The sequence below is a fragment of the Miniopterus schreibersii genome, assembly GCF_964146895.1.
Source record: "Miniopterus schreibersii genome assembly, chromosome: 19".
Classification (NCBI taxonomy): Eukaryota; Metazoa; Chordata; class Mammalia; order Chiroptera; family Miniopteridae; genus Miniopterus; species Miniopterus schreibersii.
The window spans coordinates 19,077,835-19,103,663 of NC_138119.1; the positions used below are offsets into that span (position 1 = coordinate 19,077,835).

The following is a 25,829-nucleotide window of genomic DNA, read 5'->3' on the forward strand; positions in this document are numbered from 1 at the left end:
CCCATTCCTCCCTCCCCCATCCCCCGGCAGCTGCCACTGTCCTTTCTGTCTCTATGAATTTGACTACTCCAGGTACCTCATGTAAGTGGAGTCATACACTATTCGTCCTTTGGTGACTGGCTTATTTCACTGAGCATAATGTCTTCAAGGTTCACCCACATTGTGGCGTGTCGGAATTTCACTCCTTTTTAAGGCTGAATAATATTCCATTGTGTGCGCATACCAGTTTGTTTACCCATTCACCTGTCGATGGGCACTTGGGTTGTGTCACATTCTTAACTTAATCCTACAATTGAGACACGCAGGTCATTCAAATTCAATTTGATTACTCAGGATTCACTGTGCTGGGTATTGTGGGTGGTACAAAGGCGAATCCGACATGGTACCTGCTCTCCAGGAACTTATGCTAAATTGGGAAAGCAGAAAAGAAAGAAGAGAAAGTAGCTAGCATTTGCTGATGGCTGCCTCTGCTAATGGCTTTGCCTAATCACGGTAACCTTGTGAGGCAGACGATATAATATCTGCGTTACAGTGAGAAAACGAAGGCTCGGAGATCTCAAGGAACCACCTCCAAAGTGGTGAGACTGGGATTCAAACCCGCATGTTGGACTCAGAAGCCCGTGTGCACTCCACTAGACATGCCGCCCCCTTTGGTGCAAGGCACAATGTGACAAATCCTGGGGGAGAAGCGACAGGAAGGTAAGGGGAAGAGAAGAGATGACCACCCTCTCGAGGGGAGAGGCTCATTGCAGACACAGGCCTCGCAGGTCAGGAGGGCCTCTGTTTGGAAGAGGTAACGGCGGAAAGGAAACTGCCTGAGCGGAGCAGAGCAGAGGGGGAGGCAGGAAATCTCGGCGCACACTGACGGACCGTGCAGTGCAGTTGTTGAACATGAGGCTAGGAAGCAGAGGGGCAAAATCGTGGTCATAATGAAATGCTAGCTCAAGGAGCCTGAACTCTGCCATGTAGACAGTGGTGAGCCACTGTGGGTTTTCTAAGACGAGACAGAGTCGTAGCTGTGCTTTGGGAAGGTCGCTGTGGCAATAATGTATAACAAAAATAGAGGGGCTGTAGTTTAAAGGTAGGAAAGCCAGTTAGATCACTGGAATTAGCAGATGAGACCTAATCGGTCAGAATGGAAAAGGGGACATAGAGGTGAGCAACATCTCAGAGGTGGGGGTGACAGAACCTGGCCACTGATGCATCATCAGTGGGGTGACCCTATGCCCTGGTTTGCATGGGACACCTGTTTCCCTGGTGTAATTCCTAACAGCATCCTTTCCCTCTCAAACAGGGCCAAGTTTGGCCAGTAAAGTATATGATCACACTAATTATGAGAAATAAGATGATTCAAAGGGGGTTCTCAAAGATTCTGACCCTGAATTAATAAGGAAAGTGGTAACACCTTCAGACACACAGGAGGGAAACCAATTTTTAGAAAGACTATGAGTTTGGATATGGACATGCTGGGTTTGCTGCTGAGGTGAGGGTTTATTTGAGGGAGATGAGCACCTTGCCCGTGGATTTGCGCTGCATAACAATGAAGGCATCACTGACCTAAAAAAAAAAAATCCCAAAATATGTAGAAAGACTTGCACGCATGCATATTTCAACAAACATTCGATGCTGGTTGAATTCTTAAAATAGCTTAAGTATTAAGATGTATCTTCAGTTAACTGTATATAGCTAACTATGTAATACTAACTACATAATCACAAAAACTCAAAGGAAAACAATAATATTTAAGAGTAACCCAACCTCAGAATTTATTCGTCTAAACTATAATTTTCAATGTTGTCAGATAAATGACAACAAGTAAGAAGTCCTCAGGCCTGTCCCTATGCTACTGTACTATCTGTGTGTTCTAGCTTTTCAAAAAATGTAGCCACTGGCAGAAGAGTCCATAATTTAATATTTTACAATTTTTATCTTTTTATTAGAACTGTCCTGTTTCCAGTGTGTCTGGAATTGCAATCTATCTCAAACTCCTTTTTAGAAGTACAAGTTATAAAACATAAATTAAAAAGCAGCCACAGTAATCAAGACAATGTGGTACCGGTGAAAGAAAAGACAAACAGATCAATGGAACAGATTAGCGAGCCCCAAAGCAGGCCCATGCAAACACAGTCAGCTGGTCCCGTGCCAAAGGAACCCCGGCAGTTCAACGAAGAAAGGGGAGTCTTTTCAAGAAATAGTGCTGGAGCCCCTGGACATCCACATGCAAAAAATGAATCAAGACACTGTCCTCACATCTTTCACAAATATTCACTCAAAATGGATCTTACATCTAAATGTAAAAGGCAAAAGGGATTACGGTGGCAGGGGACCAAGTCAACGCTGACGTTCATCCTAGGGAAGGGATCTAGACCACTGCCCTGCGGTGGGAAGTCATGAACTGGTTACAGGGCCACAGCACAGGCGGGTCTTTAAAAGACAGAGCTGCACGAAAAACTCAGAAACAGAGTAAGACCTACAGCACAACCTTATGCTGCTATTTGTTTACGGAACTTGAGACCCACTCAGCGAAGGCCAAAGGGTGGGGAATGAAGATAAAGGGAACAGTAAATACAGACATCCGTAAATATGCAGACAAAAAGCAAAAGATGGGCCTCGAAAAGCTGAAAACGTGCTTTGAAATGAGAATTACAATGAAGCAACCCTTTCCCCTTGAAATGCTCCCCCAAAAGCCTAAGAAAAATAAGTAAGTAAAAAGCAGGGAAACAAATCAGTCGTGGCAATCTCTCTGCGGCTAGTGCCAAAAACATGTCTTTCGGGGCTTTGAGCCCTGTTACAAAGCCCTGTCGCAAATTCAGCCGCCCCCAGAGGAGGTGGAAGGGGTCTGAGAAAGATGTTTGAAACACTTATCCCTGCCTGTCGATCACTCCAAGATACATCTCCGGTGACTCACAGCTGCATCACTCACCCTGTCAGCTGGAAGTCACTTGTTCCCAGAGACCTGTCATAGCCCAACAACAAAAATACTTGGGGAGACAAGCATAATTAGAGATAATGACACTTTTTTCACCTGGCATCCTAGAGAAATGAGGGAACTCCTGCAAAAAAAAGCTAATGTAAACAAAAAATTGTCACTTCAGATGCCAACGCATATTTTTAATGATTTTGCACACAACGATTTATAAAAATGTAGCACCTACTTGCCTAATTTGGGGGGAAAGCATAACCATCATAATATTGGAGGGAAAGCACAACCTTTTTGTTCCATGACTTGGGAATCTCATAATTTTGAATATCCATTATTTTACTTCCTGTTTTGATATTTTGTTAATTTTATGTCCAGCTGCCACTTCCGCTGTGACTGTAGATGCTTCTAAAAATAACCCAGCTCTGTCCCTTCCCACCCAGTGGTTTCTATCTGGGCTGGGAAAACAGACAACCAGTGATGTTAAGGACTGGATTGCTTAGTAAGAGTGATAAGGCTCCGAGTGAGAGACTGAGAGGCAAACTGTGGGGCGTTAGACCAGAGCCTTTTGATAGCTAATTCAGACAGATGCCGGGGGCCACTTTCCTCTCGTCTTATACAGGCTGCATCTCAGAGAGGGAGGGTCTCCCTACTGACGCCCAGACAGGCACACAGGCTGTGCCCAGAACCCCAGTTCTCTGCCTTGCAGTGGGCGAAGCCATAATTAAATTTGTCTCTGCAGATATGCAACCTGGAATTTGGGGGCAGGGTGAGGATATTGCTTTTGTTTTAGGTTCTGCTGTTGAAATTTTTAAGTAGCTCATCAAGCAGGAATAATCAGAGTAACCTAGTTATATTATGCCGATTCATGCTTCCCATTAGAAACCAGCTCTTCCCCCATCACAACACTGTCCTGAGATCTTTCCAAATAAAAAACAAATTCCTTAAGTGTTACTTATTGATTGGCATACAGAATGCACCCAGTGAATGCTGATGAATAAAATGAACTCATTGAATGAATGAGTATATCTGGGACTGAGTGGGATTGTTTTTAAAAGGTAAAAAACATGTAGATACTGATACACCATCATCATTAAATTATATTCATCATATCATTGTTCTGATACAAGGTGATCTGAATCTTCTTTTAAAAGTCAATCAATGCATTTCACCAAAAAAAATACAGATGGCAAATGAGCATATGAAAAGATACTCAGAATCATTACTCATTAGAGAAATGCAAATTAAACCCACAATCAGATACTACTCCATACCTAGTAGAATGGCTATAATTAAAGAAAGCAACTGACAACAACAAATCCTGGCAGATGCAAAGTAACTAAAACTCTCATACATTGTTGGTGGGAATGCAAAATAAGACAACCACTTTGATAAACAGTTTGGTAGTTATTAAAAGCTAAACATAGAGTGGCAAATCAGTACAAACAAAACCCTGAAATGTTCAAACAAACAGTGATGCTGGAGCATCAGTTTCTAATCAAGAATGCACGAGCACACACACACACACACAAACACAGAAAACCTATGTGCCGTGGACTTTCATCGGAATGCAATAGGAATGGCCTTGGCTTCAAAATCATGGGCTGCAGAGACTGCAATCGAATTGCTTCTCAGTAACTGAGGCCTAGAGAGCGAGCTGCTAATATAGTCAAGCTTGCCCCTTCTAACATCAACACTAGTTATTGGCAGGATTTCACATTGATTTCTTTAAACTGACATTCTTATCTAATGATGTTATCTAGCCACCACTGGAAACTGGAGAGGGTGGGGAGGGGGGGAACCCTGCTCTGTAAGTAAAGCGAAATGTCTGTGTAAATTTGAAAATAAAAAGCTAAACATACACTTGCCACATGACTCAGAAATCCCCCCAGTCCTAAAATTTGAAAAAAAAAAGTATATACAAAACTCAAACATGAATGTTTATAGAAGATTTACTTAGACCCACCAAACATTGAAAATAATCAGATATCCCAGTAACTGATAAGCAAAGAAACAAGTTGTGGTACATCCATACAATGAAATACTATTCAGCAATAAAAAAGAACAAACTATTAGCATAAGCAAAAGCACAGTGGAGCTCAGAAGCATTATGCAAAGCTGAAGAGGCCAGACTCAAAAGGCTATGAATTGTATGATTCCATTTATATGACAATCTGCAAAAAGCAAAATTATAGGGAAAGAAAATAGATCTGTGGTTGCCAGGACAGGAGAAGGGGATGATTATAAAGGGGCACAAGGGAACTTTTTGGAATGCCAAAAATATTCTATATCTTGATTATAGTAGGGTGGTTGTGTGACTATGTATGTTTGTCAAAATTCAGAGCAGATTTTACTATATGTAAATTATGCCTCAAAAAACCTGACTTTAAAAAAAGTTAAGCCATGTATTATTAAACATGAAAATAAGTAAATTTTCAAAGTTAAGTGTCAGTCAGCCTGGGTTCCTTAGAAAACAGAGCCTAATAAGAACATATGCCCTAATGCTTCCGTGCCATCCAGGGAGGCCAAGGCGAGGGGGAAAACAAAGTGAATAGAGGAAAGAGGAGAGGAACCACACGGTGTGTGTTCCCGATCCTGAACTGGCCATAGCTTCAGGGGGACACGCACTGGTTGCTGCTCACGTGGGCCCTCTCCAGGGAGGCGGCATGGAACCCACTGCAGGCTGAAACAGCCCGCCGGAGGAGGTAAAGCAGCACTCTCTCCCGTCCCCCTCCGCCGAAGCTTGCCCTGCCGAGTGAACTCCCCACATTCTGGGTTGCGGTCCAGTTTGTGCAGAGGCCAGCGCTTCAACAGGTCCTTCAGCTCAGACCTCTGCACCAGAGCTACAGCAACTCCTGCCCTGATGAGCGAAATGGAAGCGGCGTCTAAGATCAGCCCTCACCCCGGGAAAGCACGAGACAATAAAGGGTGTTAGGAGGTAGGCCCTGGGGACAAGGTCTGGGGTGCATGACTGGAGGGACACTGGCATGAGGCATCACTGGAAAAGTGTGACATGTGGACAAGATCTGGAGCAGGTAGGACTGGCAGAGACTGGGAGGCTCAGGAACTGGACTGCAAAAATGGGTGAAAATTAATACGCCATCTAAACTAAAGTAGCAATTTAATTTTTAAGACTATTCCACAGACACACTCAGGAAACTTCAACTAAACAATTTCTATCCATTAAATCTGTTCGGGTGGTGATCTTGACTGACATTCATATAACAAACAAGTTCAGATCTGCGAGGTTTAAGTACCGTGTCAGGTCAAGATATGTGTGGACAGCTCTCTACAGAAAGCAGACACGCACATCTAAAGAATACCACCTTCTGAACAGACCACAGGGCTAATTCATGATCATAGCATTGGCACAGACGCCACCCTTCAGAAAACAATAAATTCTAGTTCAAATTCAAAAACCTAAAGATTGTCTCTCAAATCCGCCCCTCTGAAATGTCAATACAAAAGTGTTACATTTCAGGGAACTGAAAAGCTCCACTCTGCGTAATGGCTATAGATTTTGCTTTAAAAAATATACAAGTGTTTGACTTATGCTTTTACATGTATTATCTTATTTAATCCTCATAAATAAGGATTTATACTCTAGTAGGTAGAGTTTATTACTGCTCCCATTACAGACAAGAAAATAAGGCACAAAGATGTAAGTAATGTGCCAGTAGCCAGTCAAGTGGTGGGGCCAGGATGTCCATGTGCTCAATCAGTCGTTCAGTGGATATGTGAGTTCCCTGCCAGAATCTGGAGACTCCGAGGTGCAGAGAGCACACGGCCGGGCCCCGGCCTGCATGGAGTTTATGCCCTATGGGAATGACAGGTGTCAAATAATTCCAAGTAGGTGAAGGAGAAGAATAGAGCACTATGTAAGTCCATACCCTGTGCCTACTAAAAAGGCTATGGCGTGTGGTCATACTAATATCAACTATCAAAGTCAAATCTGTGAGTCCACAGACTCAGAAGAAAATAAAAGCTAGGAGGTACCAGTATCTCTGGTACTATATAGATAGGTATAGGTACAGGTACAGAGATAGATAAATGATTAGATCGATAGATGATGATAGATAGATAGATAGATAGATAGATAGATAGATAGATAGATAGATAGATATAGATGATAGATACAGACAAATATAGATAGTATACACATACACACAGTGGTCATTTGCCAAGCCTAAGCAGGTTCCAATAAATAATTTTTGCCAATATGTTAACTGATTTACATTAAAAAGATTACCAGGCTTTAAATTAGGTGAAACTAATTATATATTCATTTAATCATCTTCAATTTAAAAGAACAAAATATATAAATTCTGGTACTACTCAGGAAAATTCAAGGCTCCTGGTCGTTTTAACTGTAAGATAGTTCTTTCACATAGATAATTCTCTGGTGGATGGATAATCTTCAGATTCAAAATAAGGTTTCTAAGAAGCAACTTCCTGGATTGTCTAACCCTCAGTTTTAGAGACCTGTTGACTGAAGGTCAGAAAGGTGAGGGGACTCCCACAAAGGTGCAAGCAGAGTGAGCCAAAGCTGGAATTAGAAGAATCCAACCAGTGTTCTGATGGCCACTCAGGTTCTCTCTAGTGCACTGAGCGCTACCTTCTTGACTGACACGCCAAGAAAATGAGAAAGTCAACAGTGTTTGGAAACAACAAGCCCCATCCATCATGGGAAAAACACATAACTGGAAGGCTGCTGAGGAAGGAAGTCTGGCCTGACAGCTTGGGCTCCGCTAATCTGCATATGAACAAAACATCACCTCCATCCATGGCTAACGAGTTACCAAAACAGTTTTTTGAACATTAGAACAAATTAAGCCAAAAACCCCCCAAAAAACAAAACTTCACAGTGAATGCTAACAGATTCACATTTACCACAGTTCTGCATGTGCATGTGCATGTACATGTGCCCAATTACACTTTGGAGGACGTGTACGCCACATGAACGGGACGGTGGGGGCTTGACAAAATCAACCACAATGACTGGCGGATGAACTGCAGTCTTGTGAGGCCGGGCAGGATTTCGTGTTCTGTTCACAGGACCCCAGCTCCGAGCACCTGGTTGTACTTTAAAGTGTCTGTACTCTAAAATCAAAGGTTAGGTTAAGTGCTGCCGCCTTAGACTGGTATGTTGTGGAGTTCAGAGTTCACATCAACACGGATAAGTTAGTTCCTAAAGGACCCCCACGCCCCTCGGCCGGGGACACCACTGACGCAGAGAGCGCCACTGAAACCCACCACCTGCAGGGCCCTCACGGGTCCCGCTTCCCAGGTGGCTCACTGGGCTCGGGGCGGACAATGCAGAGGGACCGGGAGAAATCCTGCCACCCCAGCCTTCGAGACCCCATTACTCTGGTTGCATTTTCACGCGTTCATTCTGTAAAAGGAGGACTTACAGCATCCGGACTTATAGGAGCTAGTTGGTGGCGTGGCACAGGCTGCTTCCCCGCCTTAGCCACACCCGGGCCTGTGAGCACCTCACCTCCGCAGCTGACCGAGCGCTGGCTGCGCGGCCGGTGCCCCTCCTGGCAGCGCCGGGGCCGAGGGCAGGGTCCTGGGGCAGAGGGGGCGGCCTGGGTTCCGTCGGCCAAAGCGCATCCCCGCGGCAGAGACGGTCCTCAGGAGCAGAAGACTGGCCGGCACAGAAGCTATGTGTCCTCGGGCAAAACCCACCACCACGATCCCGCCCTCCCACGCCAGGCTGAGGGCAGTGGGGAGACGACATTCGCTGCTGCGGTCACTCACACCCCGGAGGACAGCAACTGTTTGAGGAACGGCAGGGAGAGGAAAGGAGGCTCTGCCAAGGAGGCAGAGAAATTCCAGCCCTCAGGCTCTGCGGGCAGGACTGCAAAACGGCGCAACTGCCAAGGAGAACAGGAGGGCTGTTCCTCAAAAAATTACGGAGTTCCCATATGACCGGCCATCCCGCTCTCGGGTGTGTACCTGTATCTGGAACAGGTGAAAGCTGGGTCTCCGAGAGATGCCTGCAGGCCCGTGCTCACAGCAGCGGCACCTACAGTAACCAAGAGGTGCAAGCAACACAAATGTCCATCCCCGGACGGATGGATTAACAAAATGTATACATGCCTGACAATGGAGTATTCTTCAGCCTTAAAAGGGAAGGAAATTCTGTCACATGGATGAACCTTAAGGACATCATGCTAAGTGAAATAAGCCAGTTACAAAAAGACAAATACTGTATGATTCTATTTATCCTAAGTGTCTAAAGTAGTCAAATTCAGAGAAACAGAAAGGAGAGTGGTGGTCACCAGGGGCTGGGTCAGGGAGAAATGGGGAGTTATTGTTTAATGGGTACAGAATTTCAGATTTGCTGGATGGAAAAGTTCTGGAGATCTGTTTCACAATAATGTGAATCTGCTTAACACTACTGAACTGTACCCTCAAAATGGTCAATATAGCAAATTCATGTTATGAAATTTTTACCACAGTAAAAAAAAAAAAAAAAAAAAAAAAGAATAAAAAAATAAAAAACAATGTACATTAATTCATAGAGACAAAAAGGAAAATAGAGGTTCCCGGGGCCAGGGGCGGGGGGAAAGGGGTAGGTGTTAACAGGCACAGAGATTTTGTTAGGGAAGGTTACACAATGTTGCGAGGGCATCAATGCCACTGAATTGTACCCTTACAAAGGGTTAAAATGATTAATACTAGGTTATATCTATTTTACCACAATTTTTTTTTTTTAATTTAAAAAAAGGAACATGTCTTAAACCGCCAGCTAGAAACTCCTCTTGACCTAACAAACTGGCAGGGTGACCCATCTTGTATCACTTTGGATTCTTCAATAGGGAGCTATAAATATAAGCCATAAGCGAGACAGCAGGGGGCCGAGGCAGTAGGCAGTTTTATAAGCGGGCCCACCTCAGCATCAAGACTGTGTGTTCAACTATTCCACTACTTTGTGGAAGGAAACTTGGTGTAAACAAATATCACTCCATATGCTGTACTCAGGGCCGACTGAGCCTGCAGCCCTTGAACTTAGGAAGCAGGAATAAGACAGACACTTGAATGAAGCACCGTTTGCTTTGCACACACTTTCTTACCTTAGGACACCTGTGAGTTGTGTGCTTCTCTGGGGAGTTTTGAACAGTCAACAAAAATTCACTCAAGTTTCCTGCAGCTCATTGTGAGAAGCACCGTACAGTGCACGTTAAGCAATGAGTTATAAAAATAAAGTTTGTAAACATCTTTGATTTGAAATATGTGTATGTTGATTTGGTGATTTGCTTTTCTTCTTTAGAAGGGAAATGAGAAGCCTGTTGTCAAAACACTACTATCCAGAAGGCAAGCGAAGGGTGAGTACAGCCGCTCTCTGCCCTGGCTCTCCACTTAGTTAGCACATTCCCTCCTTTGCTTCTCCAAGCAAGTCCCGGACACACTACAGGGATGCTCAGGGCCTGTAGCACCAACTGGGTCCCCCCGGGGGCAAGCTGCTCTCTTTACTACTGTTTCTTCTACCTTAAACCGAGATGAACCACAAAATTGTGCTTGCCAGCTTGACACAAGAAATAAAACCCGTATTAGAAAGCACTCCGGAGTCCCTGGTTGAAAACAGAATGAGAATTGGTCCCACTAAATCTCCAGTGTTTTTCTTAAAAAAATAAAACAAATTAAAGAGATACCTAGCTTGCTGGCTACTTCAAAAACCAGCAAGATCAAAAGAGTGTGCACATTTAACATCTAAACAATGATCTCAAGAATTACCTACGCCGTGGACATAAAGTAGTTAGCAGGGGCCGGCACAGCTGAATCGAACACATGTATAATTTCCAAAGCATTTGATGTTGCCAACTAGAGAGTCTGCAGTCATTTCTTGGATATTTTCCAGCTGGATATTTTGTTGTTGCTATATTTAAGCATTTCCTGATTTTCCCTCTGCTTCTAGTTCTTTCCACGCCCCCACTCAGCTGTTCTCCTCGGTTGGTGCCAATGCCTGAAGAAGTGAGCAAGGAAGATGAAAGACATGCAAGGCCAGGAGGGAGGCAGAGGTCAGGGAAGGATCCAGCAGAGCCCCAGGCCGAGCCCACTCTGGAAAGACCCTTGACGCACCTGTGGAGGGCTCCAGGAAGATGTCCCCTCCCACGGCGTCGATGACCACGTTCACCCCGCCACTGCCCACCAGCCTCCTCACTGCCTCCCTCAGGCCGCCCTGACTGCAGTTCACGCTGGACTGTGCCCCCCTCTGCATGGCCAGCTTGCACTTCTCGTCACTTCCAGCGGCAGCTATTACCTGCGTAAAGAACACAAAGCCTCTGAGGTTCCCGAATATGTACCCGGAGGGGCTCATGGCACCCACCCAACCTGCAACCGAAGGGCCCTAATCGAGGAAACCAATGTGACCTTGCTGGCCTAGCATCCGCCTCAATCCAAGGCAGCAGGCCCAACACACAGCACTGTTACGCTGGCCCCTCCATGCCCCTCTGGCCAGGGGATTCACACTTCCAAGAATCCTGGAACCCAATGGGTCTAGCTGGGAGATGGTTCAGGAGGCACTCAGTAAGTCTTCTCCAAATGCAAAGTAAAACCACCATTTACTGAGCACCTGCTACAAGTCAAGTAGTAAGGATACAAGCTAAATACCAAGCTTAGAGCCAAGGAAGCAAGATACAGCAGTGTGATGGGGAAGTATAGAGGGTTCCAGAAGTGCAAATGGGAAATATCCAACCTCGATCTACACGATCAAGGGTAAAACAAGATTCACTGGAAAGATCTTGAAGTTGGACAGATCGAAGTTCAAATCCCGGGCCCTGCTACTAACTGCTATGTTACCTAAGACAAATTACGTAGTAAGAACTAACATTTACATAGCACTTACTGTGTGCCAGGCACTATTCTAAATGCTTTATATATTAATAACTCAACGATATGCACACTATTATCCCCATTTTCCAGATAAAGAAACTGAGGCAAAAGAACTTGAGTAACTTGCCCAAAGTCACCCAGCTAATGAGAGGCAGAACTGGAAACCAAACCCATGTAATCCATCTCCAGAGTTCATGCTTTTAACCCCTCTATACTGCCTGCCTACTTCTCTAAGCATCAGTTACCTCATCCATGTATTAAGAATTTAAGAATTCAGTGGAATACCACTGTATACAAAGCACTCGAAAAACAAAGTGTTGGATAAATTGAATCTATTGTTACACATATGCAATCACTTACTCTATTTAAACCTCGTAAAAACATTGTGGGGAGGAATAATTACTTCCAGTCTATAGGTGGAGATGTAGAGCCAGAGAGGTTAAGTTATTAATCCAAGATCAACCAGATAGTAGGCGATAGAACACCTATTTAAGCCCATTGCTACCTGACTCCAAAGCCCATGCTTCTCCACTCCTGGGAGGAAACCATGACCCTGGGAGGAAACCATGTCTAAGGCATGGCAAAGATGGCAGTGATGGCTGCAGGGCACACTGTGAGGATGTCTGGGATTTGGAAGTCTCCAGAAAAGTTTCAAATACTCAAGCATTACCTAGAGGTGCCTTATCACTGGGCGGCACCCACCAGCCTGAGCACTTTTGCCCCAAGGTGACTTTCAGAACTCGTACACAAACACCCAAGAACATCAGTGCCCTTAAAAGATTCCAAACTCACCCATAACTGTTTGAAACTTAAAGCTACCCTCAAATAGCTGCAGGTGACGGAGGGCTATCAGCACACAGAGCCCCATGAGTAACACCTGGCCAGGTCCGGGCCCTGGTTCTGATCCCAGGACTGTCACTAAATCCCGGGGGGACCTGCCCTGACTCACTTTCTCTCTTGGTGCCTCACTTTCTTTATCTGTGAAATAGGGATAATAAACACTTTACCCATCTCCCAGGGGTTTTGTGAGGACTAAGGGTTAGATAATAGCTGTGGAGGTGCTGTGAAAGCAATATGAAATGCTGTGAATGGAAGGTGCTACCAAAATGACCTGCTCCACGTAGATGGCATGATGACATTATTTTTATTTTTGTTTGCTTTTGTGTAAAACCATTATTGGTGCTTAGATTAATTTTAATATCTGAATTGAATTTTTTTTCTCCCTACTTAACCTCCTGTAACTACTTAAAACAAATGGTGTAATTTTGTCTTCCTAGAAATCTTAACAGTCACTGATTCTAGACAATTTGACTAAGTTTGGTTTCCCTGCTAAGAGAGGTGCTAAAAGCCCTTGTTTTTGACATGAAATGTGTTAATATCCACAAGGAGCCTCCTGGTATCTAAGATTGCTTTCAGAACTCACACGTCCTTCCCAAAGGAACTTCATGTGAGAAGGAGAGATATCACCTGCAGAAATTCCAGACCAATCCAATTATCTCCAAGCCTGTAGGTCCTGGCACCTTCTGGATACCCCAATTGCATGCTCCATGGGAACCTCACACTCAACAACTTCCAAAACTGAACTCGCCATGTCCTCCTGTGTTCTCAATCCCAACAAACGGCAAATCCACAAATTAACCTAGTTTGTTCCTTCCCACTTAAAGCCTAATAATAACAACAGGATCCTTTTTTAAGAGATTCTTACCAACATGCCATGCCTTCTAACGGGCACATAGCATGTGTAATTTCAATACTCCCACAACAACCTTATAAGGAAAACATTATTTTACCAATGAGGAAACTGAAATGATTAAGCTCAAGGCAGAGCTAGAACAGGAACCTAGGCCAGGCTACCTTCAAAGTCCTTGTTCCTTCAACTATATTAGAATGCTCCCCAGTGACCAAATTCTCAATTTTCTTCCACTTTAGTATCTCTCAATTCACCACCTCCACTGCCCTGGCTCAGAAGCATCGCCTCTGGCTGGGATTGCTTCAAGAGTCTGCCCTACTGCCTTCGGACCATCCCTGACCTTGCCCCATCCCTCATCCCACTGCTACCAGAGAGAACTTTGCAAATTCAAAGATGATCATATCACTTCCCTACTTAACACTCTTACTAGTTCCAATCAATGTTCAAACCCTCCAGCACCTCCTGATCTAACCTCTGCCCATCTCTATGGGGTCATTTTCCACCATTCCCCACACAGATCCTCTGCTCCACAGATGCTATTTGCAGTTCCCTAAATGCATTATGTTAGTTCCTAATTCTGTCTTCAAATAGGTCCTCCCACCACTAAAATGGCCTTCACTTCCAACTTCTTCCTCTATTCAACTGCTACCAGTCCTTCAAAACCTCAGCTTAAATGTCCACCTTCTCCAAGAAACCGTCCTTCTCTGAGACCCACTTTCTTTCATTTGTTCATTCATTCATTCATTCATTCATTCATTCATTCAAGAAATAGTTATTGAGTGCCTACTGTGGTCTAGGCACCATGCCAGGCACTGGAACTGCAATCATGAGCCAAACAGACACTGTCCCTGTCTTCAAGAGGAGTCCAGTCCAGTGGGAGAGAGACGTTAATCTAACAGTGACACAGGTAAAGCATTAAGCATACACTAAGAGGTGTAAGGTGTATACTCTGAATGGGAAGCGTAGGATGCCATGAGGCCAGACACACATAGTGGGGGTAGGGGGTTAACATCTCCTGAGGGACAAAGGATAATTCCCTAAAAAGTGGCATCTGAATTTAAATTTGAAGCAAGGGGAGTGGGGGGGACAGTTCAGAGCATCGCAGGTGGAGGGAACAGCATCTGCAGAGGCTGTGAAGCGAGTCAGACCTTTACAGGTTCCAGTAACTGGAAGGACCAGTGACTTACTCCTAGGGCCCCTCACTAGTCCACAAGCAAAGAGTCGGCAAAGCTCTGCTGTAGGTGACTTTGCATCCCCAGTGCCTTGCCCGTGGTTTTTACTATATCAATGAATATATTCCATGTTTGAAAACCCTGTTTTGCGGTACAGTTTGTTTAAGTGGAGAATCTAACATACAAATACCTTGGCCTGGAGAACATTTGTTGCCACGTCTATCACTGCAAGGCCTGTGGCTCCGGCTGCTGCCATCACCGGAACAGTTTCTCTGTGCCACAGAGACGAACGCCACTTCAGAAACCAAAAAGCATCCAGCAATATGATCTCACGAACATTTTGAAACCAGGACATTTTAGAGCAAGAAGACAACTTAGAGACCATTTCACTCAGCCCTTTATTTGCATCTGTTCTCCAGCTTTTCAGGCTGGGTGGTAGCTAGATCGGTGCTAATTTGGTCCAGTTTTGAAAACCTCCCAGGAGAAATATTCCTTAATATCTCTAGATAGCCTCTTCCTTTGAGCTAGCACTCAATTTCTGCTTCAGAAATTCTGTCCTAAATCATTCTCATACTAAACACTGCTGAGTTTTAGAAGGTGGTGATCACGTGGTGTCCACTGGTCCACTAAGCTCATCCCTCTGGGGTGGTTCTGGGGCCTTCTGAAAAGAGCAGAAGGCAACAGGTAAACCCCAGGTGAAGTGGGAAACTTCAGCACCTCTGCGTTTAAAGTATCCCAGTTAAATCCATCCAACCAAGCCTCACAGAAACAAATACCACAGGCCTCCATTAAAACCAGAAGGAAGTTAAATAAACCAGCTCTCAAAACATACAGGTTTTCTAGAAGGTAATATCCAGAGTGGTCAGATTTGAGAGGGATATTTCTCCAAATTCATACCGGCCAAGTTCACAATCTACCACTCCCTCTCAGACAAAAGGATATTCCCACTGTCACCAAACTCCAACCTCGAGTCACTACTTTCTTTGGCCTTTCCTTAGACAGCCTGAACATGACCTGAAGGCCAGGCAAGGGAGAGGGAGGGGTAGGCCTTGGGCACTTCTGATATCAGGGAAGGGTCCTGTCTACTCTCTGTTGTCTGCACAGTCCTTACCCAGGCCGGACACATGCCCGATGCTCCAGGGCTATAACAGCAGTACCGTAAGATTCGGGCAGGGCAGCAGCTTCTCGGAGGGGGACCCTCTGTGGACTCTGCCACACGCCTATAAAAGAGGTAACAGTAACTTAGGGTTTGCTCTGATTCCATAAGTACCTGTTCATAAAGGCTGCTCAGTATATATTACGATTTGATTGAGTGACTGATTTACAAAGGGAAACATGGCAGGAACCGAACCGAGTAGAAGTCACAACCAAGCAACCTGTGGCCAAGTTCAAGACTTGGGTGCATCCGTCTTCAAAAATCCTAAAGTTGCACCTGCTCAGGAAGGAACCAACAAACTTTGGGAGAATGGAACACTGACCGCTCTACTGTATAATGAGCCAACTGGGTGTTATGTAAATTTTACCTCTATAAACCTGAGGGGGAAATGTGTACTGTTCTCCACTAGGGGGCACCATTCACAACCCGCACAACCAGATCTGGCCACCGGCTGGCTCCAGGCCCAGGGTCATCTCTTCCACAAGCCTCAGGTGGGAGAGAAACCCATTACATCCATCTCAATGCCCCCAACCAGTTTTTCTACCAAAACTATCTAACTGTGGTCCAACTGGAGAGCCCGCCCATTGCTTCCAGGACTCAGAGAACAAAATGCTTCTTCATCAAACCACTCCACACAAAGAAAGTTCTGTGCAAGGGCTGTCGCATTAATATAGAAAAGGGGTTTAGCATTTGAAAGAAAGAAGTTCTTGGCTGAGAAACAAGGTATTACCAAACAAATACAAAGAAAAAGGGGTAGAGGGAAATGAGGAAAGAGGGATAGGTGAAAATTAAAGAAAAGAAAGGAAATTTTTTAAATGCCTAGACATTGATATTGAGAGGTAGGGACGCCTTCTGATCAGTGATGCGTTCTTCAGCCATGCCATTAAAGCCGCTAAAGCCAATAACTCGGTCTCCCTGAAGGGAAAATATCATTGAGGGTAGGTTCAGGTGTGTCTTTGTTTCTGATTCCGTAAGGCCCCCAGGTTTGCCCTAATTATCTATTTAGAGTTAATGTTTAGTAAATAATTCAGCCTTTTTCTCAATACCCCCACCAGGACACCAAGCCAATCTGAGCATATTTTGGACAAAGAATATGAATTTGGATATGAATTAGAATCCCAGTGTTAATTTCTTTCACAAGAGGCTGAAACTTGAGAATTTTCTACCCTTTTAGCCACTAAAGACCGTTTATTAGTAATTAAAGTTTAATGAAGCCAGGCACTTCTACTGCCTGCCTTCCCCCAATTCAGAATTTGTCTCTCCCCCCTCCATCTCAGTTTCCTGGCAGAGGCCAGGAGACACAAGACCCTTTGGCTACAAATGAGTTGGCACCTTTCTCAATGCTACATACACATCGATTCCCTAGGTTTCAATGAGTTTACCTCTTTAACTGTGCCGACTTCTGTGCCTGTCTCCAAAACTGTTCCAGAAAACTCCATTCCTAAAACAAATTGTTTTAAGATTAGGTTATCTATAAAGCCCAGCAGCATGGAGGTGAGAAAATCCTGATCCACAGGCCATCCCACCATCTTTCTGGAACTGAGAGGGTTTAAGTGCCTCCCCCACCCACCCAGGGAAGGCGGGGTTGGCGGGGGCGGGGAGAGTGTTATACCCAAATCACAGGCAAGTGAACTTAAGATGTTCATGATCACAACCTGAAAGGCTATAGTAGCCCCATGCTTACCAAGAATGGGCAAAAGCACAGAGAAGCCCAGGTACACAAGTACTTCTGACCCTGATCACTGAGGACTTGGGCTCCTACAGCACCCCAATTACGATGTATTTACCTGTTGCCATGTCTCCTCTTCTGGACTGTGAGGCCCTCAAGGACATGAACCATATTTATTCATATAATACTTGGCTCAAATGGATGAACTGCTGTTGTCTGCCCTTTCCTCTTCCACCTCTGAAATTTCTGAATCTAATGATCATACATTTCCCACTTGAGCTGCCAGAGAAATAACTCAATTGAGCATGACATCTTCCCTCTCCCCAGCATTTCAGCAAACACAAACAGAGGGAGACGGTTCCAGCTGCTGAGGCACAACCAAACACCCTAAGGCCAAAACACAGCAACAATTTTGCAATCACTATGTCCTTAACAGTACATTTCTGTACAGAAAATACATGTACCATATACATACTGGGCTATACTTATATCTGTTTAAATAAATTTCAACAACAAAAATCAGTCACTTGTCCACATTTTTAGGATCTAAATGTAATCACATTGGTCATAATGAAAATCAGACAATGGACTGCTAGAAATGTATAAACTTTCTTCTTTCTGATCCTTTGGTATTAGGTTTCTTTGGGAATGTTTTTGTAAAGACCAAGAGTTTTAGCTGCAGAAAACAAAACTGAGGCAATGTTAAGGAATAAAAGGAAATGACCAGGACCAATGATCACTGGGATCAGAATTCTGATGAGCATAATGATATGTGGACATTCATTTGTTCATTTACTCATTTTTAAAGTATTTATTGAGCATCTGCTACAAGCCAGTTACAATGCTAAACTGGGAGATATAATGAGGGTAACACAGTCACAGAAATTTCCCCCAAGGGACTCACAATCTAGTGCTTCTAATTAGTGGTGAGGCTGACATGTCTGAGACGTGACTGACAGTGGGCAAGCACTACCAGGGTAGAGTCTGAGGTGAAGCACATAGTTCTGAAAATTGTGTCTTCTTTCCCTGTAGCAGTCACTTGGCCCCTTCATACTCACCAGGTGTGAAGGGGAGACGAGGCCTTTCCTGATACTGACCACAGCAAACCAAAATATCAGCAAAGTTAATGCCACAGAAATGGACATCAACTCTGACCTGTAAAGGAAATAGAGCAAAGCAGTACACATCCGTGGAGACAATAACTGAATTACGCCAAAATATTTACTGAATACCTACAATATGCCAGGTGCCAAACTAAGCCCCAGTATACAATCATGAGGCAATATGGACAAGATTCCTGCCTTCATGGAGCAAAAAATATGGTAGAGAAGACAGATATTAAACCAAATATTTGTATTTATGCGTTAAATTATAACTCCTACACAAAATGTTAAAAATAGAAATATGTGGTGTTATGAAAGCATACAATGGGGGGACTTGATATGAAAGCATACAATGGGGGGACTTGACCTTTTGGGGGAGTCAGGATAAATCCTTTAGAAAATAGCACTTGAACTAAGAACAGCTAAAAGTTAGCTATTCAAAATAGGGGAAGAAGCCTGGCACTGTCAAAAGCAATGACATGTGCAAAGGCCCAGTGGTGGGGACAAAAGAAAAGCCAGCTAGCCTAGAGCACAAAGAAGAGAGAGATGGTATTAGAGAGTGGAGCCCACACCACCTAAGAGTTTGTAGGCTTTATTATTGCATCTTTGTCTCCACAGAAGGAGTAATGGGAAGCCATTAAAGGATTTTAAGCAGGAGAGTAACGTGATCAGCTGTCTTGGGAATCAGGAATCATCCTGGAGGCTAGTTCCAGATCACCAGCTTCTGTGTTTTATAATAGCACTGGAGCCAAGGCACACCTGCAGCAGTGTAGCCAGCAGTTTCTCTAGACCTTGTAAGCCAGTTCTTCTCAATGTGGTCCCCTAGACCACCAACATTACTATCACCTGGGAACTGCTTAAAAATTCAAATTCTCAGGCCCCACCAATGACCTACTAAATCAGAAACTCTGAGGACAAAGCCCAGCAAGCTGCTTTAACAAGCACTACTGTCACAGAACAACCCATCTCAACAGGGCTTGGAATCACAGGAGGGAACAAAGGTCGAGAGACAGAATCGGTAACATTCATTTATTTGTTTTGTTTAAATTTCCATTTTAGTACAGAGGTGGCCACATTGTTGAGAAGACCTTTTTATTGACAAAATGCATTCATTCAACAATATTTTCAGGATCTGCCAGGTGCCAGGCACCATTCCAGACTATGGGGATTTAATGGTGGGTAAACTCACATAGTCCCAGCTCTCATGAGTTAATCCCTTTCAAGGCAGTGTCGGGGGCAAATAAAAGAACAAAGGAGTCCAGGCTTCAGCCTGCGCACATTGTGTGCACGACACATAAATTGTTAACATGTGCAGCACACACATGACCTCAAGCCACTCCAACTTGATGCAAGGATGATTCAAGGATGAACTTCTTTCAGCACCTGAGTCCCAGGAAACCAAGTGGCTGCCATCGGGTGCTCACTCAAATAATCCATTTAGCCAAAGGGTCCCTGTTAGGGACACTCAGGACTGGAGCCACATTTCTCCCTCTCACCAGTGGTCCCTCACACTGAAGCTCACTGCCTGCTGCAGCTCGTCAGAGGTTCTCATTCTCCACGCCAGCTGACATTGTGTCACCAGAGTGGTCAACCCACAAGGCCAAAGTGACTTCCACTTTTCACTGGAGATGGCCACGACCCTAAATCCCAAACCCCTGCAGTACACCAGGGGCGGGCATAAGGCACATATTCCGATGGAAATACAGGAGGCTGCCAGGCTGGTTTAGGGGAGGCGGGAGGGTGGAGAGTAAGATGCTGACACGGAAGAGAGCCAAGGCTGGGGTCCACTTGTCTGTGTGAAATCAACAACCTGCAGGTGGTTAATGCAAAATAGTGTGCAAATCAGAATGCAAGGTTTCTAAGGCAACGACTCCGGGCCTTCGGGAAGAGGCCTCCATTTGTGGTTTTGGGGAACGATCCTTCTGCAGGCCTTCTGGGCGTTCTGTGAACCCTGAAGGGGCCCACGGAGCCCAGGCCCGTTTGGCTCCAGGGTCCCCGTCGCCCCCTAGCTGCGCGCTGGGGAATTCAAGCCAGGGTGGCACCTGCAGTGGGCGTTTGGTGGCCGAGGGGACCGTGAAAGGGTGTTCAGAGGTCCTGGGGACAAGCCAGTCACCCTACCTCGTGAGGCCGGACAGGGCGGGGGGCGACCTCCGCGACGGCCGGGGGCTGCTTCCAGCCCGCGCCCAGCGCCGCGGGTCGTGGCGTCCGCCGGCCAGGCCCGCCTGCAACGCGGGACAGGAGCTGGGACACCCGGGTGACCCGTGCGCCGCCTTCTGGCGCTCAGGGAAGAGTAGGGGTCGCATCTTAAGAGCCACCCTCGAAGGAAGCACCGTCCCCAAAACGTCGACGCCACGGCTCCCCGCGGGGGGTCTCGAGAGGGGAGGGGTGGCTGCGCCGCAGGAAAGGGGACGGCGCCAGCCCCGCCCCGGCCGCGCCCCGCGACCCGCCCGAGGCCGCGGCCCCGACGCGCCCGGGGCCAGCCCGCCCGCCCCGTGCGCAGGCGCCCACCCCGCGCGCTCGTTCCTCCGTCCCGCGGGCTTCCTGGAGGAGGCGGCCAGTGCAAAGGCAAGAAACCCGGGAAAGGAAATCTATTACCAGAGATTACCCGTTTGTTGGCATTTTTGTAGCAAGTTCAGGAGACCTTTAAAACCACACTTGGCGGCTCTTAATTAGTGGTTCTTGGGTCCAATGCACGTGCGAAATCCTAAATGCATAGGTGAAGGCTTTAATGCCTGCATTCAATGCCTTCTTAGCGTTCAGTTCCTGTTACCAATTTTCTCACATTAGGACCCTTTGCACTAAAACTCTATGGTTACTAGTAATCCAATATGGAACGAGCCTACACAAATCCCAAGAATATTTCCAGTTAGTCAGGCCAAAACCTGGTCGGCCATAGTTTCGATGCCTGTATTATGCCTGGCACAAGGTGAATGCTCAATAACTGATTCAGTGATCATATAATATCTACATGACCAGGTACACTCTGGAAAAACTGAAAACATAACAATATAATCTGTGAAATATTACAAAACTGGGTAGACCTCTGTTGCAACCGTAACCAAATATCTATATACTGGCAATGTGAGAGAAGCACATTTTATCCTGGGAAGTAGGTCTCATTTGATAGGTAGCTTTAAAGGGAGCATGATGTCTTTGAAAGGCATCTGGTCAGCATATAGCCTCTCAGGTTTAAAACCCAGCTCTACCATCTATTTGTGTGGCTTTGGCATTGACACCTGGTAGCTGTGGGCCACAGTTGTCTCCTCCATAAAGCAAACGCCTTGGGTAAGATAATCCCCAAATTACTAAATTGTTTCTTTTTCTTTTTTTCTTTTTTTGATAGAAACAACAGTGCAAGATAGCAAATGACCTGGAAGGAATGATCAGGAGTGGAATAGAGGGAAAACAGAGAACTAATATGAAAGAGGAATGAACTTCTAAGATTATGGCCCACAGGCTTTGGTGGGAAAGAAATCCAAGAACCAGGTCCCCACTGTCATCATAAGAGTACTCGGGGAATTTGAAAAGTCATTTTAGTCCCTCTCTGAGGAGGAACAAGGTCTAGACGGTGAGAAGATGAAAAAACAATTATTTCTGTTAAGACGCTTTGTAAACTCTTAGTCATTAGACACATGAAATCAAACCAGCAATAATGGAGAAATACTAACATTATTTTCATCAAAATGAACATTCTGGTTGCCAAATAACAGTGAGCAATAAGAAATCTCAAGTTTATGAAGGATGAAACCAGGATTGATTGTACTGAGGGTAAAAATTAGTTGTTATATGTGGAAAATGTTTTGTAAAATATTAGGTATTTATACAAGATATAAAGGAAGCAGTTTTTTTCTTTAAATTTATTTTTATTGTTGAAAGTATTACAGATTTCCCCTTTTTTCCCCCATTGACCCCTCCTACCTCTCCCCCACCCCCACCCCAGGCCCTCCCCACATTGTCCTCTGTGTAGAGCAAGCGATTTTTAGTGGCACTCCTTGACAGCAGCAACCATTTCTTAATCTCCTTATGTTTGCAGCACTTTGCACAATATGACACTTTCAGGAATTTAATGCATGCTTCTCCCATGAATTGTTGAATGAGCCCTTCGTTATCTTCCAGATAATTGGAAGTATCTTTAAGCATCAAGTCTTTTGCTTTTGATTAAGTATTTTTATGGAAATTTTTTCTATTGTAGTCTTCATAATGTCCTTGTCATTCTCAGGGAATATGAGAATCGGTGAGTTTGGAGAAATCTATCAATACAGCATTCTACATTTATAATGATATCTGAAGAAAACAGTTAAAGTCCCTTTAAGAAGAGTCTTAGAGGAAGATGAAAGTATCTTAGGTAATTGAGGTGATTTTCAACACTTAACAATATATGCAAAATAGCTTTCGCATTTCCAAAGAGCTTCAAAGGTAAGTGACAAGGCACTTAATAGTAGTTGCTATAGTAGCAAAAGAAATATTTAGCCTCTCCCTCAAAGTCCTGCCGCCACATCCTACTGTCTAGTTTTTCTTATCATTTCTGGTTACTTTGTTTTATTGGGGAGGAAAGTGGAAAAGTGGACAGAAAGGATAGAATTTGAGTCCTGAGGAAGATTAAGACCAAGCAGCTAAAATGTGAACTGATCGGTCTTCTGGAAAGAAAGAGAAAGAATCACTAACTGCCCTGCGAACCAGTTCCAGGGCCCATTAGGAAGCAAAAGAGTGACAGACAGACACGCTTCCTTCTGCGGCAAGTCACGCCAAGAGAGAATATTTAACATCCAGAAGCTGCGGGGTCTGCGGCTGGAGAAGCGACCCAAAGCTGAGTAGCGAGCCGCTATGTCTTCAGAGAATAATAGACAGACAAGACATGTAAGCACCGCACAGGAATATGCAGAAAACGCACGAGCATTTCTCACAGTTAAACGCGTTAGCCACCGGTTTGTCAGCAACTGCAGAACAGACTGTCAGGGGCCCGGTTTACCAGCACATCTGCAGAGCAGAGCAGGTACTCGGATGGAAGCAAGCCGGGCGAGCTGCCAGCACATCACCCTCCAAAGCCACATCCAAAATCTTAAGGGCTCTTGCGCCCACTTTCCTGCTGGGCATAATCTGGCCTTTCTTCCGGCTGGTACAGTAGTGCCCCTTTCTTTGTGGGGAATATGTTGTAAGACACACACACACCCCCCGCCCCAGTGGATGCCTGAAACCACACAGCTGGCTTCTCCTTGACATACCCGAACCGCCAGCACCGCCACTCTTGCACTTTGGGGCCTTTAGTAAGTGAACGCAATTTGCCACTGCAATACAGCATAACCTAGAAGGCCACTAAGTCACTAACGGGGAGCGGGGAGCATCCGCAGCTTGGGGTCACGGGACAAGGGGGTGGTTCTGATATGGGCGGAACAGAGCAAGACAACGCAAGATTTCAGTCCAATACTCAGAGCTGCAGCTGACTGCAGGTAACTAAAGCCACAGAAAGCGAAACTGCGGATAAGAGGGGACTCCTGTGTTGCTATTATAGATAAAAGTTATTTTCTTCCGCCACAGTCCTGTCGTCCAAGATTTCTGAGGTATGTGGGAGCAATTTGCCTTTCCGTTGAATTCCCCCAGATTGCTCTTTCTTGGGGTTAACTTTTGTCAACCTCGGAGATGAGCTTTGGCCACTGATATATGTAGTACGTGTTCACCTATTCTATTCCAAGGAACCTGTAAAATTTGCCCCATCACTTATTTGCTCCAACCTAGAATCAAATCATAGCATTTCAGAGCTGGGGTGAAGCTCCAAGATAATCTAATCAAATTGCAATTGAAAAATTTTTAAATAGAAATAAAAAATGAAGTTATTGAAAACCCTGCTCCCCCACACCCCAAAAATAATCTAATCAAACCGCTTCATTTACAAGTAGAAAGTGGAGGCTCACAGAGAGCCTGGCCCAAGGTCACACCGAGGCTTAGTGGCAGGAGGACCATTAGGACCTGGCTTTCCTGATACGTTATTCACGTCTTTGGATTTCACTCACCGTTATGCATGATAATAATATTTCACATTTTCTTAGCACTTCAAAGGTTTCAAATCACTGTCACCTAAATTGCTTCATACTGCCAAAGACGAGAGTAATAAAAATCACTGCAACTAGCACTTTCTGGCAACTCAGAGCAAGCCAGTCACTCTGTGCTTTTGCATTATTTCATCAGTCCTCACAATCATCCTCTAACTAGGATGCTATGATTTTCACTCTTTTATACATCAGGAACGGAGGCTGGAAGGAGGTTAAGTAACCTGCCCAAGGCCACGCAGCTAGGAAATGGAGCAGTTCAGAAGTTTCCTCATTGCCTGATGCCAGAGCCCCAGCGAGGTCCGCATCCGGCCGCCCACTGTGCCTTCCTCACAAACGCTCTCTGGAGCAGACAAAGAAGGTATTGTACCATACATTTCAAAGCCATGCTTTGCTTGGAGTTTTAAGATTAATTTTATAGGCATTTTACAGTAGTTCAAGCCTCAAATATAGGTGAATTCCCTGAAGAAGAGAATACTGAGAAAGCAGCCTCCAGCAACACTTGCGCAGTTAAGAGACGAGAGCAGGAAGAGATGCTAACACATAATTAGGAGTTACCACCCTAGTCCATGTAGCTGGGAGCTTGAAAATGTACTGATTTCATTTCAATTTAAAGTATAGTGTGTAAGATGAAAATTATGATTATATCAAGTAGTTTACACACACATACACACACGAACGCAAGACTTTAATGAAACAATTGCTGACTGGGTTGCCTAGTAACCAATCATGACTTGAGCAGGTACATGCAGGCATTTGGGCTAAATTCTTAGCATCCAGATGGACCAATTTGGAAGCAGTGGTGACCTCGGCAACGGCTGCTGTGGCCCCCAAAACCAACCACCAGTATTTGAGGCAGGGATCTATTTTTCACCTTTGACCCAGTTTACAAGGTCCCAAGCATTCTGGCAACTTTATGAAGCCCTTCCAACCCCATATCCTCCAGAGAGAACAAATTCTCCCTTTCCATATGTTCCCCCAAAGAACTTTGTGTAAACCTGTATTCGCTCGCTCATCTCATTGTTCAGGTGGTGTTTATCTGTTTATTTCAGCAGCTAAACTGTGAACACTGGAGGTGGATTTGATGAAGTGAAAAGAATTTGGGCATTGGAATCAGATATTTCTATATTCCATTCCTGGTTTAGCCACTTACTCATTGTGACCTTAGGAAAATTATTTATTTTAACCTCTCTGTGCTTTTATTATCTCATCTATAAAACAAGCATGATAATACCCA

The 25,829-nt window shown here is 44.8% G+C and overlaps 1 protein-coding gene across 1 annotated transcript; it reads right to left on the reverse strand.

The window, feature by feature from the left end:
- Positions 1-1,491: 1,491 nt before the first annotated feature.
- LOC308549355 (quinone oxidoreductase-like protein 2) lies at positions 1,492-24,566 on the reverse strand (the record flags this gene model as incomplete). Its single annotated transcript, XM_081121894.1, is given in 12 exon segments — positions 1,492-1,557; positions 5,549-5,780; positions 8,418-8,636; positions 11,006-11,015; positions 11,018-11,186; positions 14,811-14,892; positions 15,732-15,840; positions 16,625-16,691; positions 17,159-17,217; positions 18,504-18,600; positions 20,667-20,827; positions 24,557-24,566. Coding segments are annotated over 12 exon segments (1,281 nt in total).
- Between the last annotated feature and the right edge of the window lie 1,263 nt (positions 24,567-25,829).